This window comes from Arctopsyche grandis, chromosome 5, assembly GCF_051622035.1.
Source record: "Arctopsyche grandis isolate Sample6627 chromosome 5, ASM5162203v2, whole genome shotgun sequence".
Lineage (NCBI taxonomy): Eukaryota > Metazoa > Arthropoda > Insecta > Trichoptera > Hydropsychidae > Arctopsyche > Arctopsyche grandis.
Genome location: NC_135359.1, coordinates 13,443,583 through 13,458,173, shown reverse-complemented (window position 1 = coordinate 13,458,173; position 14,591 = coordinate 13,443,583). Strand labels below are relative to the sequence as shown.

General features: G+C 33.7%; 1 protein-coding gene across 2 annotated transcripts in view; it reads left to right on the top strand.

Annotated features, from left to right (window-relative positions):
* The window catches only part of LOC143911935 (uncharacterized), a 31,975-nt gene extending 17,647 nt beyond the window's left edge, over window positions 1-14,328 (top strand). Inside the window, exons 1-2 of one of the 2 annotated variants that reach the window (XM_077431035.1) lie at window positions 2,131-2,262; window positions 12,319-14,328. In XM_077431035.1, the coding sequence (XP_077287161.1) occupies window positions 2,221-2,262; window positions 12,319-13,146 (870 nt within the window). In that variant the 5' untranslated portion in view covers window positions 2,131-2,220 and the 3' untranslated portion in view covers window positions 13,147-14,328. Of the gene's footprint in view, window positions 1-2,130; window positions 2,263-12,318 lie in introns of those variants that run through there. The other variant, XM_077431036.1, reaches the window with a different exon arrangement.
* The last annotated feature ends 263 nt before the right edge of the window (window positions 14,329-14,591 follow it).

Here is a 14,591-nt window from a genome sequence, read left to right as displayed (position 1 = left end):
GACGTTAACATTCGTTGCCTTATTATCAATTAGTTTTTCGGTATCGATACTTGTAACGCCCACTAGCTTGAGAGCTACTGCTCTCGCGATACTCGTAAATTGTGAATGGATCCAAAACAGAGGTGTTCAACATTTTCCAACGGTGTGTTGCTCTGTTTACCCGCCGGAATCAATGCAATCACTACTTTTATAGCAACTTCCTCTCCCGAGTCCCGAAATATATCCGATCGGCTCGCGGAATTTCGATTGATTCATAACATTGCGCCAATAAATAATTCGGCTTTCTTGCTATCATCGCCCGTGCGAATATCAACCCATTCGAGGTGATGATATCAGTAATAAATCAACCGAAAAAAGGTTAAAAATATTGATGAAATCCACAAAAGCCTCCAGCTTTGGCGTTAAGAGACGACGTGACTCATAACCATAAGCCATGTCGAATGTATTGATACGAAGATAAATATTGCGTAGCCGTGGTCACTCGCAAGATTTATTTTATGGTCTTATGAGGTAGGCCTACAACGAGTCACCTATGTATATTTAATAATATAAGTATTTAGACGCCTTTATATTCTTTAAATTTATTCAAAAACACGTCATTAAAAACGTGATGTGTAAATATTAAACGTAATAATGCGCCGTTTGATTTGTTCTAAAGTCGTTTCATGCCGATAGATTTTTATTGACTTTTTTTTTGATTCTTAGTAGTATCAATATAACATTTGTACGTATAAACGATTTAATCGATGTCGCGGAAAATTATTATAACTGTGAAATCATCATATTTATAAAAGTAATTTTTCTGTAGAAAAAGCAAAAGTATGATACTTTGTAACACGCATCATATCTTACTTTTGGTCGGTTTATAAGATCCATTTAAAATATTGTTTTTCCATAAAATTATGATTTTACCATCTTTTTTTTTCATTTATATGTTTTATGTTTTTGTAATATAAATATATAAATTTGCTCTCTAGAGAGCAAAAAAAATTTTAACAATAGAAATTGACAATAGTGAACCCATTTAGAACGCTGAGCGCCGAAGCTTAAATATTAATATCATTTTTAAATTCTAACACACTTCAATTTTAATCCATTTGACCTATACATCGTAATAAATCTAAGGCAAATTTGATTTATTGGAGTTATATGTATTTACATATGCCAAAATGGGATTAGTGCAAAATCGGTGTTTTAATTAAAGTGCATGCCAAATTCAGACAAAAATTCGCAGATCAATTCCACATACATATGTATGTGTACATATAATGTATACATACGAATATAAAATGTAGTATCAATATAAACTAGGTGCCAGTATTGTTTATATCACCTCAATTCATCCAATTTAAATTTGATTTATTTAATTATGCTAATGCTAAAAGTGCTAAAATGATTCATTAATTATGGATGAATTAAGAGTTATTAGTTAAAAAAAACCAATACGTTTTTGTAAATTCAAATAAAAATGTAAAGTTTATTCATTCTCCTGATTAAGTTTATATGTATATGTAGTTTTCTTTATTGCCTTGTATTCTTGCGGTCGTTCAATATCTACATATGTTAAAAAAAATATGTCATACACCAATAATTTGTAATGACAAGAGTCGCGGACTTTTCTTGGTTTTATGGTTTTAGGTGAATAGTGAATTTTGAAAATATTTTTTTTTAATATGTATGAGGAATTTCGTTAAGCGCCAACAATTCTGGTGTCGAATGCGAGGGCGCCCGACTCGAAGGGATTTTTTTGCTCTCAAAGGCAGAAAGGTGCTCAAACGAGCCATTGTGCTGTCTTCTCCAACGGAATCCCACAATGAACGCCGGGTTTCCACGAAACGCCATTCAGAGTGGCAGCAATCACACATAACGCTTTTTTTTCTATCGTCTCAATAACAAGAGGATCCTTCGTATCCTAGCGTATCAAAAGGATAGGAATTTTAAGTCGCCCGTCCACGACAAAGCTGGGCGAGGGGAGGACCTGGGGCCTCCGCGACTAAATGTGTGAATATGAGAGACGGGCGGGGGAATAAGCGCCGCCATAAATTCCACGCAAAGGATACGTGGTGGTCATAATGGGCAAGGAGATTAGGCGCATCTCATAACCGGATCCGTAAAATTCGACTTAGTCGGCGTGTCGTCGTGGGCTTTTGTGGCCGCCGAGAAAACGGCAAACAAACGTTTCACTGCAAACAAGACGCTCTCTTGTGTTCTCGACGAACGATGCTCACCTCATTATTCGTGGACACGTCCGCTTCCGGTGAGGTATTTACCATTCTTGGATCATCTTTTGTACTCTAGGAATGTCGGCCGAGGTGAAAGAATAGGTGCGAATCGCTCTTTTCTGTCGCAACTGCGTCAATGGTAAGCGCCAGCTTGTCCAGGTACGTGTCACTATGCAACATATTCAAAAAATGCTTTTTATAATCAAAGACCCACCGCATTTAAAATCGAATAAAATTTACAAACAAAAAAAAATGGAATTTTTGTCGTCTACGGTCTGCAGTTCAAAGCATGGCAAATATAAATAGATTTGCCGTACTTAAAAAAACTTTTCAAATGAAACTGGAAATCCCTAACCGAGGTTAGTCAAGACTTACAACAAAATATATGTGATATATATCTTCAATAGGAATTGAAATAAAAGATTTAACAACAAAATTACGGAACAATGTTAAATATGAATAATTATACTATATTTTTAATATTTGGAGTAGAAATAATTTAATTATTATCATTATCACTATCTACAGCCAATAACCATCCACTATCGGATGAAAGCCTGTCCAACACGCTTCCATTCCTTCGTTTCTATTTTGAACAACTGTCATCCATCTCATTCCAATTTTTTTTTTTAATTTCATCCACCCATCTCCATCGTGGCATTATTTGCACCCTTTTACATGATCTCGGGTACCATTCGAGCACTTCTTTTGTCTCTTATTCTATCTACATGTCATGTTTATAAATATATTTTAATTCTAAAATTCTGCTTTCTTTTATTATTATTAATCAAAGATCTAGAATTTCTTCGGCTATATATATATATATATATATATATATATATATATATATATATATATATATATATATATATATATATATATATATATATATATATATTTTTTTTTTTTTTTTTTTTTTTCAAGCACTTATTTCGATATCTCCACTCTCCTCTATATGAACTTCCCCTGTCATACCTTTTCTCGTTTCCTATTTCTTCTCAATGGGTCGAGTATACATTTATTTGAATTTACCTATGTAGGGTTTAAAATTGAATAAAAGTATAGGAAGAATTTTATGCAGAAATGTTTTGAATAATCTGGCAATATATTATTTGAATAATCTTCAAACAATATATACATACATGTATGCTAAATAAGTGCTTAGTCAAGACGTATGTACATATAAGATGATTATAATTATGTATTTATTTTATTTATGTGTTGATAAATTAGCTGATAACTATCTGAAGAGTCAAAGTAAAGCTATTTGTGTGAATCAACTGCATTTTGGAATTATAATTTGAGACCGAGTAATAATTTATGTTTAAAAACCAATCAAACAGGCATACAAAGAGAAATCCATTTTTACAATAAAATAATTAAAAGCACTTAAGTGCAATTCCTTATACATATTGAACAACAATTGATCAAAGCGATCACAAGTAGGCACGTAACTACTATTATACAGCGGTTATCCATATAGGTAAATTCGATGATAAGTCAAAAATTCGGGTGGGCGTCGAGAAGAAATTAAGCGTAGGATAGATGCGATTACGTCGTGGATTAAAATAATAATAATAGTAATAAAAATGCATTTAAACGCAGAGAAAGGTGTTTGACCGTGTATCGCCATTAAAAATAATGCATTCAGAGTGGTGCCCGAATGTTAAGGCGCCACGAAGGAAGATAGCGATAGAAATTCACATACGAAAATAAATCTGAAAGCACAGGATATCAAAAAACGTGTCGGATTGGTCGTAAAGCGCAAATGGACGAATGGCAAAACGAAGTGCGCATAAAGAAATTGTATCCCGAAGGACTATAAGCTTTGCACGTAGCTAAGAGCGAATAAGATAATACAGTGAACCTCAAACTGCACCCAAACATCATGATTAATATTTGTCGGAAATTGTAAATGTTAATGTAACCTATTCCGATTTTATACTATCCCAACAAAAGTTATATGTATTCATATTTAAAAAAAACTTTAGTATTTTTTTATTAATAAACGAAGAAAGTTTAAATATTGGTACTACGTATTTAAATATTACTATACATATATGCAATAAAATCTTTGATTTTAATTTTTTGATTATATTCTGATTGATTGTTGATAAATTATGTTTACAATACATATATGTACAATCTAATAGCTACTGATCCTGTGATCATTATCTATTTTTCTCATAGAATTATTATGTTTTAATGTTAGTGTATGGTATATAAAATCCAAGTGGACATTTAATTCGTTCATGCGCAAACTATTAGGCATACATTTAAGTATGCAAAATTGTTTGTCCCATCCACTATGTACATATGTATGTACTTATATTTACTTATATGTACTTTTATAGCTTACCCTAGGTTGCGAAGTTTTAAAAATTAGCTTTAAGGGGATTTATAACAACGTTATAATTTGGATTTCATAGGATTTCCCTTTTAAACTTCTCAAGATTTTGACAGTTCAAAAGTTTAGTCAGTTGCATGCGACACCTGGTGAGTCTATTTGAAGATAGCTTTTGACTGTTAGTACTTAAACTAAAACCAATAGTTCGTGTACAAACAAACTAGTATATTCATAGACGAACCGGAAAATAACAATCAAAAGAGCTTAAAAACCCATTTAAAACTCTTGCAAATCTTAACAATAACGTGTACAAGCGTTTTTTAATTAACGTGGTTTTAAATGTTTCATTTTTAATCTCTCGACTATTAGAATAACATGAGATAATCATACACAATTATACAAGTACTAAATGTTGATTAATTGCAATTAATAACCGAGTAAACATGTACCATTTATCCAACAGCTTATATTAAATATCTTCAATAATACACAGATTTTGGGACGAGTCAATTCAAATTTGGATAGATATGATTATCGTCGGAAATTTTTGGAAAATATCAAGAAAATCGGTTCTACATGTATGTAGGTGGGTCAAAATTTGATTGCAAAATCGTCCTTCACATTCAACGGCAAAAAATTAAATAAAACAAATAAATAATAATAATATAAAATTAATCAAATAAAGAGTAAGTTACAGCCGTCAAAAACAGACATTTGCCGCACACTTAATAAAATCACAAGTGGTCTGGTACTTATTTTTTTATAAATTCTTACTATACATAGCTGTTTATGCAAATATTGTTATAAGCTGTGTGGGCGTATAACGGTGTGATTAAATTGTTTTACATCAATTTAGTGTCCGTAATAAAAAACGTACGAGACTAGTTTAGTTATGTAGTAGTTATTCGAGTAGCGCGTTTGATTTTAGCAGTCAGTCAATGTGATTCGCCAATTGAATCCGAAAAGCACTTGACGGACCAGATAGATCTGTTCCAGTCGAATTTCAGTAACGATATGCGCATTGAAATTGGCTAAAAACATTAGTTAATTTTTCGATTGCACTCGGGAAAAAAGCGTGATGGCTCCAACTTCAATGCTACAGACTGGGTAGTGTTAACGTTGTGCGATAATAATTAATAACAGACGGTTTGGTTTGTTTTTCCCGGGAACAAAACATAAAATTCGAACACATTGCCACAAATTAGAAAATATGAACAATAAATAAAAACGTAAAAACCCCTCCCCGACGATTATTGCCATATAATAAAAGTTATAAGAGACATTACCGCTCTCCGTATAAAATCAATCTCCGCAAAGTGATCCGAATCTCGGAAAGAAATAACGAAAGAACCTTGAATTTAATAAATATCAAAATGATTCTAATAAAATAAGATCATTCAGTTTAATTCGATTTAATTAAATAAAAATAAATAAAAACCAGATGACATTTGATTAAACGAACGTATTACTGGAATCATTTTATTTTTTGTAGATATTTACGTATTATACTCGATTTATTTAAACTTTACCAAATAAATATTAAAACAATAGTGCAAATACAAAAAAAAATAAAACACGCTTTGCCAATAATTCATTGCTAAGTCGGTTAAAAACCTTGGGAATTCTATATTGGTAAAACCATCAACATTCATCAAAAAACCCATGCCAATACTAACAGTTTTATGGAAACGTAAAAAATTGTAAATTTTCTATACGTTATATGAAACCATTGTAAGTTAAATTTACAGTACAGTAGATATGTATTTAAAATTCATTGCTCGCTGGTAACCGATGTATTATATATTCGAGATAAAGGAATCACACAATATGCAAGAGTGAAGCTAATATTTGAGAAAATAAATACAAAAAAGCTTGTAAATAGATAAAGCCCGAGTTTACATGTATACGAGCATAAAAGGATTGCTTTTAAGCAACAATACGATGCACGCGTTTTATTGATCATACTCTATCCAAGCTTCAAAGTAACAGCGTTAGCATCTTACAATTTATTAAATATGAATACGAAGCATTGTTCAATCGAATCTTTACCGAATCGAATTACCATATTTTATATTCTACTCTGTCTGCATACATACATACATACTTACACATATACATTTATATTATCCACGAGCATTAAATATTCACACAGATAAATATTATTTTATAATATAAACAGTATTATTGTATTCTTTACGTGCCAAATTTAAAATTTTCGCCATCTAAATTCATTATTGTTACAAAAAGGTACGATCAATTAACGAAAGTTTGATCCATTTTCAATTCCTGAAAATGTATCTTTTTTTTCTAAATTATTTAACGTTGTCACAACTGTGTTTATATAACAGAACTATAGTTTATTTCAAGGCTGTGACATTGGGGAGCGAAATACGCCATTTGGTTAGCTAAGAAGACTATTGGTTAGCTAAGAAGATTTTCTGACCAATAGGAATCGTGTTTATTAAACATTTATAACCAATATGAATTGGGTTTTTGAGTTTTCTGTCATCGTCATCATTTACAACCATTCGCTATCCACTGCGAGATGAAGGCCTTTCCAACACGCTTCTATTAGTCTCTGTTTTGGGCAACTCTCATCCCTCTCATCCCTCACATTTTTTTATTTCATCCACCCATCTCCCATGTGGTCTTCCTTGCACTATTTTACATTCTCTTTGGTACTACTCGAGAACTTCCTTCATCCATCTATCGCAAGTTCTTCTATCTACGTTATTTGCCTATTCAATCTCTTCACTATTTTTACGATATCCACTACCCTTGTCATGCTTGTCACCCACATATTAGATATAATCATCATTTACAATCATTCACCATCCTTTCCTTTCAGGCCTTTCCAACACGTTTCTGTTTTGGGGCAACACTCATTCGCCTCATATCACACATTTTTCTGATTTCATCCACCCATCTCTTCTGTGGCCTTCCTTGCACTCTTTTACATTCTCTCGGTTACCATTCGAGCACTTCTGTCGTCCAACTATCGTTCGCTCTTCTAGCTACGTCACTCGCCCATTGCCATTTCAATATCTTAATAATATAATGTATGTATCAGTGGCGTACCGTGGAAATCTCCCTGTTTTTTTTATCGCACAGCCTCACTTACTTGTGCGAGAGCAGGATATAAGGGAATAGGGTACGCCATTCTCTTGTATCCTGCTCGCATACACGCAAGTAATGCTGTGCAATAAAAACAGAAAGATTTTCACGGCACACCACTGGTATGTATGAGCAGGGCCGATGAGAGAGGGGGGGGGGGAGCTGGAGTAAAGTTTCAGGGCCCGGACTACTCGAGGGGTCCCGTATCGGGACATCCAACTGACCGATATTGATATTTTATATTATTCTACATAAAAATACATGTATTTATTTAATGCTAAATATTTATTATTTTTCTATCCACGTATTCTTTGTGTCCATGTGAAATCATACCTGTTATATCATACTTTCTTATTCAATTATTTAAAAAAAATAGTAACTAACATATAGGTGTTTTTCTAATAGTTCAGGCGACCTGGCCGGACTGGCCCGACTACACCACTGTACATATACAAACCAGACGACGAAATACACCGAAAAAGTTGGTAAAACGAGCCTCGAGATATTGCAAGTTGGTGGAACGAGGTACTATACGAGTACCTCTTTCATACATAATTTTACAAAACATTTTCCTCTGATTAGAAGTGACTATGTTCACATCATAAAACCTGGCGTCAAAGTATGTAATGAAAAAAGCTTCATCTATTATTATTACATATGTATGTATGTACATATTGGTACGCACTATTATTTCAGAATAAATTGTGTATTATTATAATATAAATAAGACTGTATACATATTTAAATAAACCTGTAGCAAATTCAGCCGTCAGTATTGTGAACGCCCTATTGGGTTCATGGGTTGCGTGATAAATTGAACGCCGTAAAAATGAAATGAAATCAATTAATCGAGCTGATTTTTGATTCTGGCAGTACATAGTAGTCGAATAACGACCGAATGTTAAGACAGTGTTGGTATCGGTGTTGAGTTACGTCGGTTGTTGGTGGCACGTGGGCTCACACCCACCGGCCATTCATGCCCTCCTCCTCCACTTCGGACACCCGCGCCACACTCCTCAACTCTCGGACACCTCGTATTGCCATTCATCCGACGGACAACAACAACCCTGAGGCGACCGGATGCCAACAATCATCAGAGAAGTGGACGAGCCGACAACGGTCCAAATATGAAACCCATACCATGCCACGGACCAAGTCAGGCAAACGCCTGTAATTTCAAAATGAAATCGCGTCAACACGTACGCATGCATTGTGTATGGTCATTGTCAGCCGAGTACGTAATTTTATTGCGCTAAAACACGCGAGTTGTAAAATGATGTAATGATTAAAATTACAGACCGTATTACGCGACAGATCTTGAAAAATAAGAAATAAAAGTTGTCCACCTCAGTAAGGTGCGGTTCGCGTGGTGTTTGAATGGACCGCTTTAACCCGTCGAAAGCCGAACGCTTTTATCATCACGTACACTTTCGTTGGGAAAAATCACCTCATTAACAGTTTCACCTTAAATTATTATTATTGTGACACGGACGTGGAACGCGAAACGGCCACACTTGCAATGTTGCAATGCTTGCACATTCTGGGGCAACGCAATTCCGAGGCTTTGTAAACATGGATGTCGTTGAAATTGCCTAGTAATTCACGTCAAGTCAACCGCCAATTATAAATCTGCGAGATATGTTTGTAGCGGGCATTGAAAAAATAAATAAAAATGCATACATACATACATATGTACACATATAATAATGAAAAACCAGCCGAAGAATAATGCTTTTAACTATCTCGATTGAGATCGACGACGGCAACGGTATAAAACAATCAAATTCAAATACGAGTACGACGACAATCGATTCGTTTCCTATGCTAATAGGATTATGTGCAAAGCGTGATGCAAATGAAAATAAAAGCAAATCATCACACTGCATATATTATCTATCTATTATATATGTATTGTATACGTACATACATACATATGTATGTACACATGTACAATAGTTCGTCATCATATTTTTATGTACGTATGTAGATATGTATATATTATATTATATATGGATATGGCGTTATCGTGTAGATATTCGGATTTGAAGTATTACATGTAAATATCATACCAATATATTTATGCACGTTTTAAATTTATCGGATTTAAAAATATCGGATGATTCAAAATTTGTTCAGTATGAAATACAAATCTAGGTTCTACTGAAATAGATCAAGAATCAATCGGACGTAGTTTTGCCTAATGAACTTCTATAATTAAAAAAAACGTATACAATTCAATAACTACTGCTAGCAGCATATATCAATGGTTCAATTCACGGGATCAATCCCTGGCTGTGCTGCTGGCCAGACCTTGGATATGTGACTCCGATTGATGGTTTCCTATCAGAGTTTACCAATTTATCTGATTTCATTGAAACGGTTCCAAAAAATTGACAACCCTGTCTCATCCTTTTCGCGAAAATTCGAGTTATTCAGCATCTCGATTTTCGCTGATTAGAAAATGCTGCAAAAATTTGTCAATAAATATCTCTGTAGCTGTTAATCGTTTGAACATTAACAACTAACAGCAGTTGTTGTGTTTAATAAATGGATTTATACTTGTTTAAGTAATTAATAGAGAAATCTGTTAGCCAAGTGTGCATGATTGATTGAATAACAGTAAAATGAAATAAAATAAGTTTGACCAAAAAGTTTTGGATACGTGAAACCATCTCACGTACGTTAGTTCCAAAAAGTACGTTCAATTACATATGTACATAATTGGCTAAAAATTTAAAGGAAAATTTAATCAAGAAAAACGTTGTTTCAGGCGATTTTTACAAGCAGTGATATTAGTGAGCGGACCCAAAGCGCGCCGTTCATTGTTCAATTGTTGTAAATGCTTTGTTAAAGGTTCCCCGAACCTTTTTTTTGTAAATAGAGCCAAACCGCCCCGATTCCTGAAAAAAGCACGCTCTGTATCCGCGCCCTAGTGATGTCATCCAGAAGCTTTCCAATGGTGTTTTTTTTTTGCTAAATGCTTTCGTAAATATTTACGAGAAAACATAAATACAAGTTAAATAGTGGCGTGCTCATGGTTTTCAATCGATGAAAGGGATCAAAAATATTCACCTGTTTTTAGGGATCAGAAATATATGTACATACAATAATATTATATTAGTCTAATTTTATCTATATTTTTAATATAATTTCATGCCTTCGTGTGATTGCCATAATACTAGGATTATCGAATCAGTCACAGTAATTCGCCATCCACTACTGTGTGAAGGCCTCTCCACCATGTTTCTATTCATCTCTGTTTTGAGCAACTCTCATTCATTATCCCACATATTTTTCTGATTTCATCCACCCATCTCCCCTGTGGCCTTCCTTGCAGCCTTTTATATTCTCTCGGGTACCATTCGAGTACTTCTTTCGTCCATCTATCGTCCATTCTTCTAACTACGTGACTCGCCCATTGCCATTTAAATATGTTTACTTTCACCATTAAATCTACCACCTTTGTCATACTTCTAATGTTCTAACCCCCATATTCCGTTTTTTTATATCTCCTCGCTATGCTAAACATACAGCGTTCCACACTTCTTTGAGTGCATAACTATAAAATAATTTAATAATATGATTTTTATTTCTATTTAATAATGTATTGCATATCTATGTATATATGTTTGTATTGGTTTTTTCATCCAATTAACTCTAATATGTTTGCCAGTTACCTTGTTGAGTTGGGTCGTGCCTCATTCATCTGAATTCAAAGTGTAATGTTGTTATAACATCAATCATACATTGGTTATGCAGAAAAAAATGGGTATATAAACCTGTAGAATTGATTCAAGAGCTTTGAAAAATACGTAGTAGGCTCGCGTGCCGATGGTCCAGGGGTTCTCGGATGTGATGGTGACATCATCGTCGACGGTGGCCGTCTTCCTCGCCCGCGCCAAAGTGAAACCCACGCGGGTTTCACTTTATTAGTACTAGTCCAAGCCCTGGACGGCATGGCACCTGCACTTCGTCTCTTCGACCAATGTGCATCTTCTACAGCCACCAATAAACGTAACAAAATTGCGCCAAAATGGCAATTTACACATTTATGATAGGTACCGATTACAAATTTAACTGCCAAAAAATAATACAATTGATAAGCCAATGCATATTACACTATGAAGTGCTCTTTGTTAGTATCCTAGATCGTAATTCGTGAATATTATTAGAAGATTCTAAGATCTAAATTAAATCCCCAATTTACGCCTTTCAGATGAAAATGATAAACTTGTATTTTTACATGACGAATCTCTTTCGTAAATGAACAGATCGCATCGGTATATTTGAGCTAGCAATATTGGTCAAAATAAGGTATTTTCAAGATGTAGCAAAACAACGATTTGACCTTCAATTCAGTACTTACGCGCAATTAAAGCAATGGCATTTCTGATTTGAATTAAGCTCGGTCGTTGTAACTATTCAGATAAGACAAAAGAGAAAGTATGTCAATATTCTCGAGATGACATCTTTGAGCAAAGTATTCCTTATAACGTAGGAAAAACATGTCTCCTATAATAAAATAGAAAGATAAAGGAGAGGAAATTACAAAAATTGTTATGTCTGTTTGTAAATACGAACTAAATGAGAAAAATAATTTAATTTGTTGAAATAAGTTTTTTTCTTATTTTACAGATGTCGACTACAATTTTTGGGAACGTTCAGCTGATTAAAATTTTCCGGTGCTGTTGCATCGCAAGCACGCTTTTCTCAATTATCGGAAAATCGGAGGTATTAGCTCACAGACGGAGCGCAACAACTTCCGATTCCATCTTGGAGATCATCAACACACAAGAAGTCGAGCGTTTATTGGCATCGAGACGTCTCAATTCTTCCCGACCAGACCGTCGTTACATGGCACAGAATGATCTCGATGACGAATCTTTAGATGGAAATCCTCAAACCATCGCATACGACACGGCCGATCCCGCCAGCGATTTCGAGAAGCGAAAATCCCGAGATAACAACAACAGGATAGGAGTAGACATTCTCATGAGGCAGTACAATGCATCGTCTCCACTCCAGCCTCAAGAAGTACTCGCAGAATTGGCTGCTTACAACGGACAAAAGCTGTTAAAGTCGAGCAAAAATGCTTTCGTGGTCACCAGGAAGGAGTATCTGAAGAAAGATTGGTGCAAAACTGAACCGCTTGTTCAACGGATCAAAGAAGAAGGCTGCTTGACTAGGACGATCATCAACAAGTTTTGCTATGGACAATGCAATTCTTTTTACATTCCGAAAAACCCCAAAAGGCGACGCACAAGGCAACAGTTACGCCCAGACGATGAGAGGGATGACGTGGATCAAAATGGAGCAGCTTTCAAATCCTGCGCTTTCTGCAAGCCGAAGAAATTCATGTGGATCACCGTCACCTTGAGGTGTCCTTCTTTGAATCCACCGTACAAAAAAAAGAGGATACAACGAATAAAACAGTGCAAATGCACGTCCGTAGACGTGAATTGAACCATGCAACATTAAAGGTTTGTATGGTACCAAATGAAAGTTGCCAATGCAACGCTCGTGTTACCAAATCAATTGCAGTGCTTTGTTGCCAATAAGCACATACATATTTATTTAAAAAAAAATCAAAAATGTTTTCGGCAACAGGTAAAGCATGTGCAAGCTTTGATATATACCACCTAGATTTACATATAAAGTAACTGTTGTTGGTAAAACAGCTTTTAATTGTCGCAATAGTAAGATGAACAATCCAATAGAGGCATTTTTCATGCTTTTCTTTTTTTGTATTATACATTCCCCTTGTCTTATGTGAAATACATTAATTATTATGTATGTATCATTGATGTTCCTAAACTGATGTAATATTTTGTTCGTAATTGATAGCTTTAGGAAAACTAATTTTTCACGCTGGGTCTGCTTAAGTAAACCTTTGTATGTGCTATGTATGTATGTATAATGTTAATCTTTACCACCATAGAGTAAAAAACACGATTCACAAAGTGTACATAAATTTTGAAGGTAACATTATATTATATATAAAATAAATACACAGTAGCTATGTAGGTTTATAGTAAATGTCCAAATGAATTGTTTTAGTAATTTAATTTAATGTTAGGTGATATGAAATTTATATAAATCATTCCAATTGTGTAAATATTATATTTGAAGCTTGTTATAGTGTACTTTCCCACTTGGAAAACTGTGTTGTAGAGTATTGATTAGTATTATAAACGCATCTACTTATTCTTAATGATTTATTGATTATGTTTTTTTTTGTGTATTACCTCAACTATTTTTTTTACTGTCGGACATTTAAATATTTTCTTAGATGAAAATAATTTGTAAGTGTCTGTGTGCTTTTCAATATTGAATTAGGTTTTTTAGTCTGTTCTAAATTGTGTATCTCCCTTTTAAAATTTCTGTGTTTGTAATTGAATCATATGATAATAACAATTATTGTTGTATAGTATATGTGTAGTTTTATTGAAAATGCCATATTTATGTATATTTTAGAAACTCAAATGTGTAGAATTTTCAATCTAACGTAGTTGTTCAATATAACTTATGACCACAATTGAATTAATCCAAAAAAACAATTCAATTTATATTGTCCGTTGGCTTTTTGTAGTACTATAGGATTATAATCAAGGAAAAATACATACATTTAATAAATATTTGTTAATCATTCTCAGTGTTTCATTGCTCACATGTGTGTACCAAATAATATCCTTATTCAGAAAATTCCTCAAAAAAAAAAAAACAACACATATTTGTACAGACATCTATAGCAATTGAAAAAGGATACCTCATTATAATTATAATGTTAAAAATAACAATAAAATGTGAAACACCGTTTTAAACTGCATCAGAAAAGGAGATAATATTTATTTAACTAATTTATTAATAACATTCATTATAGTTTACAATTAATAATAATTTAAATATAG